This window comes from Lycorma delicatula, chromosome 3, assembly GCF_047948215.1.
Source record: "Lycorma delicatula isolate Av1 chromosome 3, ASM4794821v1, whole genome shotgun sequence".
Classification (NCBI taxonomy): Eukaryota; Metazoa; Arthropoda; class Insecta; order Hemiptera; family Fulgoridae; genus Lycorma; species Lycorma delicatula.
Genome location: NC_134457.1, coordinates 56,151,834 through 56,169,191, shown reverse-complemented (window position 1 = coordinate 56,169,191; position 17,358 = coordinate 56,151,834). Strand labels below are relative to the sequence as shown.

Genomic DNA, 17,358 nt, shown 5'->3' with positions numbered 1-17,358 from the left:
ACTATAGTTGGTCATTGGTAACTATATTTTCTAGTATTATTAATTATAGTTGTAAACATTTTTAATTGAGTTTGAATAAAATACTGCATAAAAAGAAGCAATTATCTAATTAGAGAGAACTGAAATTTTTCACTTCATGACTGCATTGAACATCAGTTAAAGAGAAAGAATGTACAGGTTTGATTATACAGTCAAGGTAGCCAACAATTTTCCATTATATTATGGCATATGCCATTCTGTAGGACAAATAGTAAGATATTAATTCTAATATTTAAATTGATTAATTTTCATGAAAGAAAAACAAAATGATTGCAAACAAAAGCAAACTCAAAACAAGGGTAAAGTGAATGAAAAAATTCTAATTTATTGAAACATAAGAGTCATATCAATATGAAGACTGTTGCTTTTGGTAAGTGGTAGCAACTTACAAGACTGACTAGAACCAATGAGGTTCTTACATAAGAATCATAAATTCCAAACAATTATTGATGAATGTTTTATATTCAATGGTATTCAAGGATAGAAATCTGATTAAGGAAAATTATCAGCATGATTTTCCCATTAGGTAGGTGTTGGAACAGGCAATGAATTTTTCAAGAAAGAATTTATTTTTAATTTTATTAATAATAATTTGTAAGAAAACATTAGCAGAATATCAATAGTTAGATGAAAAGAGTAAATTTTTTTTCACATTTGCAACTAAGGTTTGCAATAATTTTTAAAAATTTGGCAGAGCACTAGAAATTTTTAACTCTGTACTAACTTTGCTGATTAACAGATTTTGTTTTCATCACATTTATGTTTTTAAATTTTTAGCATTCAGAAAAAAATATTATGTTTTGTTACTGTATGACATTAAAAAAAAGACAAAAAAATCAGATTTATCAACAGTTATCAACAGATTAACTGAAGCTTATTACTGTGGTCAGTTTGAGTAAGGTTACAGCATTACTAGTTAGTTCTAAAGCTGGTACCAGCCAAAGGATCAAGTTGTCTGTGCTTTCTTTAATTCCATTCATTCTATTGATATTTCTTTGATAAAAAAACCAGAACAAATTAAAAATTTATTTTTATTTGTTTACAAGCAATACCACTGTATTCATCTTTTAAATGCTAATGTTACTCAAACACAATTGAGTTTGAAACTGATTGTACAGTGGGTCAATTTTAAACCAAATAGAATGTGCTGCACTGCTTCATATACAATGTTAATGTAATAAATAAATATTATAAATTCTTTATAAATTAAATTTATAAAAATTAATTTATTTAATTTTTAATCTTTATTTTATTGTTATTATTAACTCCTTCCATTTGTTATACAGAGAATTTGCAAAGTCAGAGTGCACTTGAATTTATAGATTAGTAGATGTTTACTGTTTAGTAATAATTATTATGAATGTTCAATTTACAGATCTCTATAATAAACTGGAAAAAACTTCTCCAAAAATGTATCACGACTGTGAAACATTATTTTGCTATACAATATTTGCTACACTTATTCTATCTAATAAATTTTTGGACTGTTCAAACTTTGATTTGCTTTACATTTTTCCTCACTGTTCATAAGCCATTCTTCATTGTAGCATGAGAATATTTTTGAATGGTGAACATTCCTGAACAATGATTCAGTTTATTTTAAAACATTTTAATCAGTCTATTTAGTGGAATGTTTCATATCAGCAGTTTATCTAAGGACTCATTTGTACAAACTTGCTTAATAAATTATGGCACCCTTAGTTTTGCTGATTCTTACAGAGAAAGTAATGTGGTAAACTCAAACCATTGATTGAAAGTGCTAAAAGTTTTGCAAGGTGATCTTAATTTAAAGACGCTAAGTGTAAAATCTTTGTCCTGTCAGGAGTGACAGTATGGTACTATTTTACTAGAACAAAGAATAATTGATACTTGCTTTCTGTGAGTTGACCAGTGAAATTGATTATAGAATTACAAATAAATGATAATTACTAACAGTCTCCTAAAAAAAAATAAGACCTCCAATAAGACTTTTGTAGAGTACACCCACATTTAATCTTGAAGTTTTGCAAACAAGTTAAAAGATGTTTTGGATAATAATCACAGTCACGTGTTTTAGGAATAATTATGTTCATTATGAATTAAAGCTTTAACTGTAAATAATGTGACTTGACCACATATTTGAAGTTTTATTTTAAAAAATTCCAGTTTTTGAAATAAATAACTATTAGGTGTTTTTCATCTGAAAAAAAGAAAAAGAAAAAAGAACAAAACCTCAGTGCACAGTGACTTTCAAATGAGCATATTTAATCTGTGTTTAAAGTTTAAAAAAAAAAACTAATTTTAGTTGTTACACATTCATGAATATTCTTCATTTTATGAAATAAATATAATTTTCAGGGAAATGTTTATTATAAATTATGTAGTTATAAATATTTATGAAAATTAAAAAATGTAAAAAAAAAATTATGACGAATAATAAAGGCAAATTATGAAGAAATGAAATTTGAACAAACAATAAACAACATAATAGCAAATAAATATATTAAAAATGATGTTGAAAACGGTGTAGGAAATAATAATGCATGATGATTATATATTGTACATCGCAGAATAGAGATTATTCTGTTGTATTATTATTACTATTATTACATATAAGAGAAAATGGTTAATGATATATTTCAAAATATGAATCATAAAACCATATTTATTGATTCTGTAGGAGCCATTACATAATATAATTCATGCATAGTGTACAGAAGTTTGCAGTCAAAATTTTTTGTAATGGAGTATCTGAATCTCATTAGAGGAACAGTAAAATCAATGTGTTATCTGATCTATGTATGGATCTATCTCAACAGTGTATTTTTTGTTTTTTATTTTATTTGACCAAAAGAAGAGGTAAAATTTATTACCAGGAATAACAATTTTTTTTTATTCTGTAATAAAAAATGACAGTCTAATAAAAAATAATAATAGATAAAAAATGTTTAAAAATGGTGAGAATATTCTGATTTAGTTGTAGATTGGAGTTAATTATTCACAATGACAAGTGAATTGTGAATAATTAACTGTAAACTGTTATCACAGTAGTAGATTAAATTTATGCTGAACAAAACTAACAACGTTAGTGTTCTTAATAGAAAAGACTTAAATGAATAATGTTTTCATATTTTTCTTCAAAAATAATAATCATAGTAAAATGTAGAATAATTATCATTTAAAATTGTTAATTTTGTTTATAACAAATTTAACAATTCCAACATCTCGCAAAGGATGTCCAAGAGGTATTTTTCTCTGCCTTCTCAAGCTTACCATCTTTTACTTTTAAAAATAGATGGGAGAAACCATTCTTCCTTCATTGCTTAGATGTATATTAATTATCAAACAGGGAACATTATTTACCACAAAAGGGTGACATGTTGATGATACTTCAAAAATAAAACATACATTATTAATGATTTACTTTTATAATTTCCATATAATTTAAATCATTAATAAATAATATACTTTGAGTCCTTTAGCTAATTTTAGCTAATTTTGACTTATTTCTATCATGGTTCAATATTAAATATTTTATCACTGTAATAAATTTCCAAAAATTGTCAAAAATTTGTACTAACAAATAAAAGCTTGAAATTAAGTGTTCATTTCAACTATCATACAGTCATCATCAGTACATATGATTAGTAAAGGTAATAATAAAAAAATTACATAAATAAAAGAAATATGAAAGAAAACTGACCAAAAATAACTAATACTCTAGGAGTTTTTCTTTACAAATTTAATTAATTAAACATAACATTTAAGTTTTAGCATAGCTTTTCTCTTTATATTTACTACTATAGTAATTTAAATTTAAAAAAATGGAAACAAAATAATTTGGAATAAATCAAATTTTTTTTAGCTATTTAGAAATAGGGAGAATGAATATCCTTACAGTGTTTTTTTTGCAGGGAAAGTTTGAAAATGTTTGGGTTGTTGCACTTCCTGATTGATTATATGAGGGCAACATCAAGAATTAGTCAATTAATTCAAGCTTTATTTATCTTTAAGGATTGTATTAAAAAAAATTGTACCTGATTGCTTAAGAAATAAATAGAAATTGTTAGTGACTGCTTAGGATATAAATAAAATCTAAACATGGAAATGTAGGAATAGTCAAGGTATACAATAATTATTATGCTTTATTGTTTTGAAATTTGGAATAAGAAATATTTAGTCAGTCAGTAACTCGCAATTTTTACCACTTTAAAGTTGAGTTTTTTTAAAAAGATTTGTCAGCAAATGTCTAGAACCTATGAGAAACACTCTGCAAGATTTCTGTTTCCTAAGATTTGATTTTGGGAGATTGATGATGAATCACAGTCATTCTTCATACTCAACATAAGTGAATCATTTTGGAAGTTTACAAGTTAATAAGATTTTTTTGACTTTTTATCACTAATAATATTTATCTTATAGACTTTTTAAAGTCTATGTTTAAACATAGCAAATTTACTAGATACTTTTTTAAAAGCTTAAAGATAAAATAAAACAAAAAGTTAAAGAATATTGCTGAATCAATTCTGTTAGTCTGAACATAAAAAGTGAAATCTGTAAATTGGTTACAAACTGATTTAGGGGTTACTGAAAATAGTACTTAGTAATTTCTGAAGTGTTATTAAATTCAATCAAATTTGATATTAACAGTTACTGTCTAGATAGCAGTTGCTTGCATGTATAGCTCAGTTTAAAAATTACAGTTTTAAATGTGTTTCTCATGGTGAATGTAACTAACTTAAGAATATAAAGTGAATCAAATGAGTTTATACTTGCAACATCTCTTGGTATGCTGATGAAGGATGTTATAACATGCAAAAGGACTGTTACTGAGGATGAATCATGAGTGGATCACTACCATCCCAAATCACATTATAATTCAATCCATTGGAAATATCGCTTTTCAACTTTGTGCAAGAGATTCAAGACTATGGCCTCAACATTTAATGATAAAAAAAATGTACAAAATAACATAGCCACTAATGCAACAAGTGAACACCAGAAATGTACACTCACGCTTAAAGTTAAGCCAAATGATGCCCTAGAATTATTCACTCTTATAAAACAGATAACATTTTGTTGTAGCAATCTAGATGTATTTAAATTATTTTCTTAACCAGTGACAAATCTCAATGCAATTAAGTTTTCCAATTTAAATAATGTTAATATTGCACATAATCCGGTAATTTTTACAAAAAATAGTTGATAATGGTTAATAATGCAGGTGCTGTTTGAACTCATTTATTACTATTATACATGTGATTAAAATGAAGCTATGAGTAAAATTTAAGAGTTAGCATATAGTGTTATCAACTTTACAGTTATTGAACCCTAATAGCTAAAGACTATATATACTTGTTATCTTTACTGTTTATAAAATGTTTTCAGAATATTAGAAATATTTTAATGGTATTAAAACATTTTAATATACTTAGCATAAAACTATTTTAGGCTTAATAAGTCACAGGTTCAGTTATGAACAAATTAAATGATACCAGCAAATTGTAAATAAATGACTGATTAAAGTAATGATAAAAATTACTAGTACAATGGACTATACAGATATATTGTATATACTAAATAAAATAATATACTAATTGTGTTTTATCAACAGTAACATGATCTAGTTTTAAATGTAAGGTTTTTAAAATTAATTTCTTTTTATATTTTTTATCAATATCAGATAAGTTAATTTAATAGAACTAACAGGTAGAAAAATAAAAGTATTAGTAAAGAACTAGATTATTGGATTGCCGAAAACACTGCCCATTGTACGTTATATTTTTTATCTTTGTACACAAAGAGAGGTAAGCCTAACAAAAATAAATTAATTATAATTATGACAGTAGATTTGAAATAGATTAATAAATAAAAGATAAAGAAGAAAGTATGGTTAAAATAATTAAAAGAAAATCAGAAACTGTAAGTAACAAAAAATTTACACTGGAAATAAATAAAATTTTTTAAAAGTAGTAAATAAAACTTTTGCAATGGTATGCTCATAAATGTAATTATTTTTATGAAGGACTATAATACATTCCTTTAATTACTGGGAAATAAAATCAAATCTGAACCTTACTTATAAATGTTCAGAATGCAAGTATGAAATCAGTCACAACAGTCACTGGAATTGCTTGGATAAATCTGTAAATTAAGGTGTCAGAGAACTAGTCAGTCATAAATTGAAGATTAAATTTAAAAAAAACCTTGTGTTAGTTAAATTTCCTAAATAAATAAAACTGTGAGTTATTGAGAGTTTTAAAAATAACTAGAGTAAGATTACAATTATCAAAATCTACTTGTATGATGAGTTAATTTTTAACTGTAAATGAATCATGTGTAATTTGCTGTCATTATTTTATTTTTTTTAACAAACTACATTTCCACTAACATGATAAAAGATAAGTGACACCACTTTACAATAACTCAAATTAGAATATATCTATTGAGATCTAATTAATATTAAAACAAGGTAATTTTTTTTTTGTTTATGAATAAACTGCGATATATTTTAGATCAGTTCCATTTTTAACAAATTTAGTGTCATGGTAGTAGTACTATTTGGATTAACTTGAGCTGGAATACATCAACATCTAACTCATACCAAAATAAACCCCATTTTAATCATTTATAAGTTATATTAATTTTTGTATTTTTAAAATTATTTGCTAAATAAATTTGGGTCCTGCCTACTTGTCACGGAGTTAACTTTTAAATTACTATCAAATCCCACGGCATGCAATATTTTAGTAACTGTGTATAGTAATTTGAGTACTGCATGCAGTGGTGTTACCTTGACATCAAGTAAGTGGATCCTCAAATTGAAAATTGTGGGGATAAAACAAATTATGTTAGTTTTTGTGAAAAGTGACACATTCTGAGACAAATTAGATTTGATAATTGTATTTTAACTTCTTTAGTTAGATGGTTCCTTCAATTAGATATCAAGTCAGTGTAATTTATTTTAAGATTGAATAATGGTAACTTTAAGTTTATGGCCCCTTCTCTAACAGTTTAATTTCTAAATTATTTGATTATTCCTGCTAACTTGATGTACATATCAAATCTTATATATCAGATTTACATAATTAATGGTATAATTTTTACCATATTTTATATCTGCCATTAAATTAAATGTGCATTTTTTCCAATACAAATTAACTGTCAGGTAATTATTATCAATATAGAAATTATGAGTAAAGTAAAAAATATAAATTTATTTAAATACTTCTGTGGTAAAAATACTTTCTGGGTAAAATAAAAAAAAAATTATACATCATACAACTGACAATACTGGTGATACATAATTCATCTGGAATGAATAAAACAAGAGAAAATTATAAAAATAAAATTACAAAAACACATGTATGCAACATTAAAATAACACAGCACTTTTATGTGTAAGCAGATATTGCAAAAATGTGTAGCAGTCAATTGTAAAAAAATTCAGCTACATTGATTTAAAAAAAAAGTAATTTCTGTAATATAATAACTATAAGTTGTAGACTCACTAATACAAATTGTAACTTTTATTATTACCTAAGCAGAATTTAATATACGCAATTAAATTTTATTTAAACATATTAATAAAATTAATTTGGGGCCCGGGTAAAAAGTTAAATTGGATTCTTACAACCTGATGTATCTGCAACATCTGGAATATTTCAGGTAATAGCACCTGAATATCAGAATGTAATGTTTGGATAAAATGACATTGGCCAAAGCCATGTTTAATAAACTGATTTCTGTAAACCAATGAAGTTAAACAATGTGGTTGCAGTTTCATTGCATGCTGTTGGCATTTTATTAGTAGCTTAAAATTATAGCAGTTGATGCTACTTATAATTAAAAAAAAAAGAAGTGATTTACATGTAAGCTGTTATTTGTTAGAAGTATAGAAAAACAATTTTCTACAAACTTTGGCCTTGACCACAGATAAAGGTTATTCAAATCTAATAGAAACCACTGAACATAGAATCTTATACTGACCAAAATGCATGGACAATAGTTGATAATATCATGTAAATAACTTACACTACCAAAAGAAGTTTTAACTGAAATTTTGCTGTCCTTAAAAACTTATAAACAAACTTTTTAATTTCCCTCCAAGGAATATGATTATATACACAATTTCTTGTCATACTTGTGCTAAGTCATACGGTCATATATTCTAAGTTTGAAGTACTTGTTCCTCTTCCTCAAAAAATATGAGTGGATGGAATTGTCCTGGAATTATATGATGAAATTCATGAACTTCCTAAGGTCAAATTTCCCAATAATAATGATTTTTTTTTTTTTTTTACAAAACATTTACATTTGGAAAATTTTCTCATAAATTTTCATTTATTTAAGTTTAGTTTTTATAAATTAAATATTTATTTTGTGAGGAAACTGAAACACCGCTAAGTGAAAAACTCACACGAATTATATATTGAAACCCCATAGATACAAAAAATGAAATAAAAACAAATAGACATCAAAATGATATGTACAATCTAAAAGCAGTTAAATGTTTTGACATAAGTAAAAATGTCTATTATGTTAGGTTTTTCTCAAATACAATAGTACATACTATTAAAACTGATAGAAATAATTGTGATGGTAATAGTCTTATGGAATTTAAATAAGTGTTTTTTAATTTGTTAAATTCAAAAATGCAATTTTAAATATTACAATTACTGGTTTTCAAAAAGAACAAAAAATTATCTTTTTTTCAGTTCTAGGTAATAAAACAAAAGTTACTTTAGAAAATAAATAACAGCTTACCTAAAAATGAACATGAGATTTGAAATTTTCATGAATATTTAGAAACATATTTATACTTTATTGAAATTTAATTTGACCTGAATATTTATATTATTTTAGAAGGCATGAAGTTTGTTAATGGCTATTGCGGCACTTTTTATTCTAACCTTAAAAATGTACATTTCCAACAAACTTTATTTAATTAGTGTTTATCAGTTTAATAAAAATGATTTAAAATAATCAGGTTTAACATCTAGCAAGTTCTTTTTTGATTTGTTTCTCAAATACAATTGTACATACCAGCAAGCTTTTTTTTTAGGTTTTTTCTCAAATACAATAGTACATACTATTAAAACATATAGAAATAATTGTGATGGTAATAGTCTTATGGAATTTAAATGTGTGTTTTTTAAATTGTTACTCTACTTATTTTGATTTCATGAATTGATGTACCAAAATTTAGTAAATGGATGGATACTGATAGTACATCTTTCGCTTTAAAAAAAATTTCATATAACTAATTTTTAAGGCCTCTTTTTTGACAATACGTAATGTGGAAGTTTGACTGAAATTTGAATGAAAATTCATCAAAATGATATGTACAATCTAAAAGTAGTTAAATGTTTTGACATAAGTAAAAATGTTATTATGCTAGTATATTTAGTTTGGCTGGCCCCTTATAAATTACCAATTTTGTTTCATGGAAGTAGTTCATTATTTCAATCTTTAATTACCTGACTTCAATTAGTCTTTGTTCTGACAGTGACAGTGATAGATCATAAAGCAGTTGATACATTACAGGTATTAGTCAGGTTCCTTTCTGTGAGAATCATGGTTTGGTATATCACCATTGATTAACAGAGTGATGTTACTTAAAAGACCAAATGATATCTTCATTTTCCATATGACTGAATTAGAATGATATATATTGATTGGTCTATTTGCTTTAGTAAATAAGGTAATGAGAAACTTCTTTATTTTAATTTTTCCTAGGATTCCTAGGATTTCCTTTTGTAAACTATCACTGTGTAATCTATGAGAAATATTAGTAGCCTTAATTCTGGTATGAAAATGAAAGGAATAATAGGGGGTAGAATGACTGATGCTATTGCTGCTATATGCACAATTAACTGTAATAAGAATATATGCTGTAATTCTTAGTGAAATACATTAATGTATCTAAAGCATAGTAATCTAAGCCTGATAATTTAGAGGTTATAATTTCTTATTCAGGAATCAAGGTGAGAAATGTAGTCAAAAAATAATTGTTAGTTGAAAAGAAATTAAAAAGGTATTAGTCACATATAATTCAAGAATTTTTCATATAAAAAAAAAATAGATTGGTGTAACTTGTTTTAAATAATTTAATTAAAAATTTAACAACTATTTTTTCCCTATTATTTCAATACATAAAAGTAATTTTTATTGTAGTTAATTCAAAAAACTGTTATATTTATTGTTTTTAGTTTAAAATTGTAATCACTGCTTACACAAATATGTGATTGCTGTATTATTGCAGGAATAAAGGGAATAAAGGGAATCTGATAAAATAATTTCTAACATCTAATGACTTCAATTGAACATTCTTATTAGTAATGAATTTACAAAAAAAAAAAAAAATAAATAAATAATGAAACTCAGTTATTTAAAGTAAACATTAAGATCCTCACTGACACACTAATTATAAGCAATGGTTTTAATAAACAAAATCGTAATATTTTAAATTTCCCAATACTAAAAATTAAATTTTCAATGTGTCATTATCAGTGAAATAAATTCAATTTGAATTCAGTTCTCATTGTTGTCGGATCTTATTATTTCCAATAAAAAACAAGTTGTAAAATAACAAAAAAATGAAGGAAAATAATTTTATAATTGAAATTTAAAATTATTGTTAATAATGAATTTTTGTGGTTACAAATTACAAGTACGTACAATAAAACCTGACCACAAGAGAACTTGGAGTGACTGTGATTTAGTCAAGGTCATAAGAGAAAACTTTCATGCAATGTGATTTTTTCTAGCCTCTTGAAATTATTGTTATTCTTGAAGTTATCTTGTGAAACAAAATATATAATTATTTCTTTTCATTCTCATTTAAATATGAAATAACGGCAACATTAAGCATTATATGAGGTGAGGATGATGCATTATTTCATATGAAGTGAGGGTTTTGCTTAGACTTAACATTTTTCTTCACTCTTGAGATAGTGACATTAATTGAACCTCAAAGACCAAGATTAGTATACTGTACTTTCCATTTAGATTGAATTGAAAGTAATTATTCCTTATTTTATTAGAACCTTATGCTACATCATTACAGATAGCAATTCAGTAAAGATGGTAATCTGTAACTCAATCATAGAGAAACTATTTTTAAATTTAAAATCAAGGCTAGGTGTGCTTAACTTTATTTTCTGTTAATAAAATCATTCATTGTATATGGAATCATAAAATAAATAAGTTATAACAAAAACTCAGTGATTAAACTTTTTAACTCAAGTGTTAAAGAGTACAGTGGTTATTATATAAGCATCACTAACAATTAATTTATTTAACTTTCAGTTCTCTGTTATGTTAACTAAATATATTAAATTAAAAAAAAAACACACAATTGTAGTTTATGAATAAGTAAAGTTAAAACTGATGTCAATATAATACTGTTTGTTATTTTTTTAATAGTTAGGTGGTCCTTTTTTCACAATAATGTTTGTTTGTTATTCAATAGAGAGAAAAAATTGCCATACTGTACTAAATATTGCTAAAATTATGTATCAAATTTAACAGTTCTATGAAGAATATATTACAACAAATCTTCATATTAATTCCAGAATAAATTATATGGGTATATCTTTTACATTATATGGTCTATACAAATTTATTTTAATCAAATATGTTACAATAATTAAATGTATTCCCAAAGACTGCTGTTAATGAATTAGTATACAATTTAATAAAAATTATATTTTGAAATCAAAATACTTATTTTGGCTGTATATCCAAATACTAACAACAATCTATAGAAAAGTAACTAATATATATTTAACTGTAAAACTCTGTAACATGGAACAATAATTTTTTCCCCTTTCTTAAATTACGTCTGTATTCTTGCAGTAATAATAAGAGCATAAGTTGATATTACTAATACACATATGTAAATAAAAAGTTTCCAAAGTAAAAAATTTGAACTATAATTTTTATTTTTTATGAACATCTGTAAGCTATGATAAATAATTTATTTTTTAAAGAAAAGTGATTTAACTTTTGAAATTCCATCGTTGACAGGTTTTACTGTACTACTGTGTATATATCATGCATTAAATTGTTAAGTTTCGTTACAAGTAGTTAATTTAGGATGGTTGCTGTTTTTCTCTGATCTACATAACAAAATGATGTCTTTTGAGAGTTAATACAGCTTATGAAATTCTGTAAATATTGAAAGAGTGTTTCCAGGAAAATATTTATTTCATGTAATAAGCTTTAAAAAATGATTTTTTCATAGATTGGATAATTCTGGATGTAGTTTGGTTAAGCTAAACAGAATTTACTGGATACTTTAAGGATTTTAAAAATAATAAGACATAATACCTACATATATTACACAGGTAATATAATAAATGATGCTCTGGTAAAAAATTAAATATGGTAATTATAAAATAATTTTTCATACCATAAAAAAATAAATGTTTTGATTAATAAAAACAAAAAAACAAAACATATTTAAGAGCATTCCTAATGTAGTTCATTCAAACAAAAATTAATATTGTAATAAAACAAAATAGAAACTACTTATTAAAAATTAGTTATAAAAAAAAAATCTTGATGAGCATTTAGATTGCTTAATAATCATCACTAGTAGATAAAAGAAAATTACTTAAGGTTATGCACAAAAATACAAAAACCTACCTTAAAATAAATGAAAGTACATAAAATAAATATTGACAATAAAAACAATTAATAAATAATCAACACTGACTATAATGGTTCACTGATTCACCTCAATTTTTTTTTTGAGGTTCTGGGTTAGAGCCCCAGTCAGTCAGAACATTTTTTACTCATAAATTTTTATACTACATACCCTCTAGTAAATTGACAACAAGAAGGTTGAAGAAAGGTTAAACTAAAGGTTGAAAGAAAGGTTAAATATAATTAAAGGTTGAAGAAAGAACCTGCCTAACCCCAGAAAATAAGAGATAAAAGGAATTTAAAAACAAAAAAAAACAATACATAAGAAATGGCACAAACTGAGCAACAAGAACAATAACTAAATATTTGTATACAATTGTTTTAATTAATTTTAAAGCAGAAAATTAATTTCCATGTTTGACTTGAATTTTAGATAAGATATTTGATATAGGAGATATTTCTATCACAATCAAAGGTTCACACATCTCTGTCTTTCTTAGATTTTTTCTAATCCTAACTTATCTGTGGAGTGTGGATACACAAATAGCAACTGGAGTGGGCAATTTAAGTGGCTTAAGTTGCTAGGAAGTTTAAGGTAATTTTCCACTTTCGATTTAAAACAATATTGAATAATAAATATCTTAGTTAAATATTGGTAGAAGTTTTTATTGCTATTCATTTTTTATTGTAATTATTTTTTCAAGATTTTTTTAGTATTTTAAGGTATGTTTTTTATATTTACATTTACCTTATTCAATTTTCTTATATCTACTGATGATGAGTTTTTAACAGCAAAAATGCATACCAGTTTCAGATTTCTATTATTATTTCTTAAAAATAGTTTTTTAGTGTTTTCCATTAATGAATTTAGCCATTTTTACATCTAGTACCATAGGCTGATGTAAAATATCAGATGAATAGTTATTCTACAGATGAAGTTTGTTGTTAATACAACAAAATAATTGTGTTTTATTACTTATTAAAACAATGGAATAAAAAAGATTAAAATAAACTAAAAACAAGTTATTTTTATATGTACAATTTACACTACACCTAATGTAAACACTACTATACCTAACGTGAGTTTCTCTCCAGAATCCGGCGGGAGAGTGAACCCAAGAAGTGCCATCGACGAAATTAGAACACATGGAACAATTAGATTGAAAAAATAATACAGAGTTCGACGTCTTATTTGAATCGTGAACGTGACGTCAATATATGGCTCAGGACAGCACTGATAAACCAGTACATTCTTCTTTCCTGGCATTCCTGCAACAAAAGAGAACATTAGATTTACAGTAACTGTCACAAAAAATATTCATTTCTAGGTTATGTTTTTTGGAAATGAGAAGTTATCTGTGCAAGTATAGGTAAGCTTTGAAACAAGAAACAAAGTTAAAAAAAAAAAAAATTTTCCTAAGACTATCATTTTTTACCTTTTTAGTGAAAACAGCATATATAATGCTTTGTTTCCTACAGAAAGGGATACATTAATAGTACCCCTTTTAATAGTCAATACTGTGACTAGTTCCACTAGTCACTGTGATGAATAGAATAAAGATGCTACTTTTAGGGCTGAATGTCATCTGCATTTCAATGGGCTTGATATGCTGAGATATTCATTAACAACTAATTGAAGAAAGAAGGGGGAACCGCTTTAATTCTTACTCTCAAGCGGACTAGCAAGGGATGCGTGTTATTCTTTAAGAATGTGTTTGTAATTTTTAGAAATGACTTTGTCTTTTGTTAGGTCACACATAACATTGTGGTTATAGTTCCTAACATACATACATACTTTTTTAAATAATATAAAATATGTTTACATGTATATATTTGAAATATAACGACTAATATTATATTATAATTACAATATTATAATACAATATATATGTTAAATAATGTAATAGATTAATAATAATAATAAACTGATCTAGCCATTTTAAATTCTTCAGGTCTTGAAGGAGTAGTAGTTGTCCAAAGTACTTACTGGATTTTCCATTTGTTTCAATTTGTATTGTGGCCTGATCCAATGAGATACAATGACAGCCATAATAAGCATAACTGGTTTATATCTACAGAATGGAGGATAGCACTCAGTGAAAATTCTTGGATGGCAAACTGATCAAAAAACTTGAAAACTGTAGTGCACTCCTCAAGTTTAGACAACCAACATACTGGCAGTGAACTTCAAACAAATAAATTTTACAAATTTTTATATTTGGTTAATGGCTGATCTATTTTTACAATGAACATATTTTTTAAGGTGCAAAGGGGCTTATAGAATTAACATAACAAATGATGACAATTAGCTGCCATACATGGCTACCAAATGGAATGCAAGTTTTACAATGTATGTTAATCAAATAGTAGAAGGATTTAAAATATATGTTTTCAGTTGTTAATTTCAGTTCTGATATAAAAGAAGAAGTTAAGTTGATGTACTGCTATATTTAAAGAAATAATATTCACTAATAAAAGATTTACAAGAATTATTTGTTGTTATTAAAGGTTTAAATTTTAAAAAACCTGTAATCATTTCTGAAACACATCAATAACAAATTTTATGTTATATATTAGCTTGGGTACAGATATAGTCACAATAATGTAACATTATAACACCCTTGTTCAATCCATGATATGTCCAATCCCAATTCTGTCAGTTTCATCCACACATCAAAGGACATCATGTTATCATGTTATTCCATGTGTGTTAGTCTCTTTACTTGAATGCTGTTACAAACAAATATTTACTCAAACATCCTGTCGTTTCATTACTGGAGTTTTAATTGGTCTTTTATTATTTATATAAAATATTAAACAAATTTTAGTCAGTTTTCAGTCTATTCTATTGTTCAGTCCTGATATGTCAATAAATATTTAGCATTAACAGGATAATACAATTACAGAGTAACGTTTCTAAATTTGATTGTCTTATTAATGTGAATATAAGTAAATAAATATTATTCATTGTGTTGCTTATGGAATCTGGTATTGGATATTGAATTAATATTATTAAAAAACATTAGTTTGATAAAAATTTTATATGGTTTGGTATTAAAAATGAAAAAATTTCTACAAATAATTATTAGTAACTTATGATAAATTTACGTATAAGTAATATACTGATTAATAAACAAATGTAGTCTGAGAAAGGTAAGTCTTTTTTTACCTGAACAAAACCATATTGATTACATTAATATTATTTTATAGCAGGATATTTCATATTGATATTCATTGCAGTTTTCTGACACAAAAAGAATTGAATTTTTCTGAAAGAAAAAATATGATTCAGATAAAATTTTCAAAGTTTATTTTTAAAATGATTTTATGAACACTATTTTGAAAAATATTCAAAATGAAAATATACAGTAAAACCAGTGCTTAATTTAAATTGGACATCCTAACTGTAATTCATTAAAATTTATTCAACTCTTTTACAACAAAACTTTTGGAACAAAGAAATATAAATTTATGTGTAAAACATTCTAAAAAATGAATTAAAATACACCACTGTAGAAAGAGGGGATTTTAAAAGAGTGAATTTTGAAAAAAGAAAAATTCTCTACTAATGAGTATTAATATAAAATAAATTTATTAAAATACAATACCTTAGTTCTAATAGTGTTAGAAATTAACTATCATTATTTTTTATATAGGAATAAAATGAGAAATATCCAGCTTGATTTGACATCAATAAATATAAAACTAATCATTCTGTTACTTTTTTCATAAAATTCATGAAATCTATTAATTTTGCAGTAATTTCTAAATATAAGCAAAAATGTCAGAATTTGAACACAAAAGACTTTTTGAAAATAGTCAAATTGAAGTTCATATTAAATGTAGTTTATTAGCTTGAAATAGTAATTACTAATTTGCAATTATTACTTATTATTTTGGAACAAGAAAGTGTACTAACAAATATCAACTAAACAACACATCATTGTGCAGCTGGAACGTTTAAGATAATTTATTTCTGGTACATTATGTTTGTTTGGTGACTGTGTTATGTTTATACTGGAAAAAGGAGATACAGCATTAAAGATATAATGAATACATAAAAAAAAATCTGTAATAATCATAAATTGTCAATCACAGCAAAGAAACAAGTCACTGATAAACCAACATTAATAACCAAGAAACATCTTAATATGTCTTCCTAAAAAAAAAAAAAAAAAAACTGTCAGTGATGCTATCAGTTGACACAACAGTGAAAAGTAGTAGCATCTACATTAAGTCCAATGTAAAGTGTTATGGTTAAAAAAAACAAAAAAACAAAAAAGTTTAAAATAAATTTAAATAGTCATTAAAAATGAATAAATTTACATAATTTTTGTTACTAATCATTTTTTATAACAATATTATCAATAAAAAGAATTTGATTAATAATATAACTAAATCAAATGTTTTTAAACTTACCTAAAAGGTACCATTCTCCATTTGTAATAAAATCAGAAAGGTCACCACCAGCTTCATCTTTCAATTCTAAACTTAACTGTAATTATAAATAACAACAAAAACAAATATTTATGTTTAGATTAGAAATTCATCATGAAAAGCCAAATAAATACTTATTGGACTATACTTATTACATGTAAATTAATCTGTGGAAATGAGAGATAGTCTGTGGGTATGAATTCAGCCTTTACTAATATCATACTTAGAGAATATATTAGTATATTACATATA

At 25.1% G+C, this 17,358-nt stretch overlaps 1 protein-coding gene across 4 annotated transcripts in view; it reads right to left on the bottom strand.

Moving 5' to 3' along the window:
- Window positions 1–17,358, bottom strand: part of nAChRalpha6 (nicotinic acetylcholine receptor alpha6) — a 387,283-nt gene that overhangs the window by 54,166 nt on the left and 315,759 nt on the right. For all 4 annotated transcript variants that reach the window (XM_075359830.1, XM_075359828.1, XM_075359827.1 and 1 more), the window contains 2 exons: window positions 17,089–17,164; window positions 13,744–13,938 (listed from right to left, as the gene is read on the bottom strand). In XM_075359830.1, the coding sequence (XP_075215945.1) occupies window positions 13,744–13,938; window positions 17,089–17,164 (271 nt within the window). The remainder of the gene's footprint in view (window positions 1–13,743; window positions 13,939–17,088; window positions 17,165–17,358) is intronic.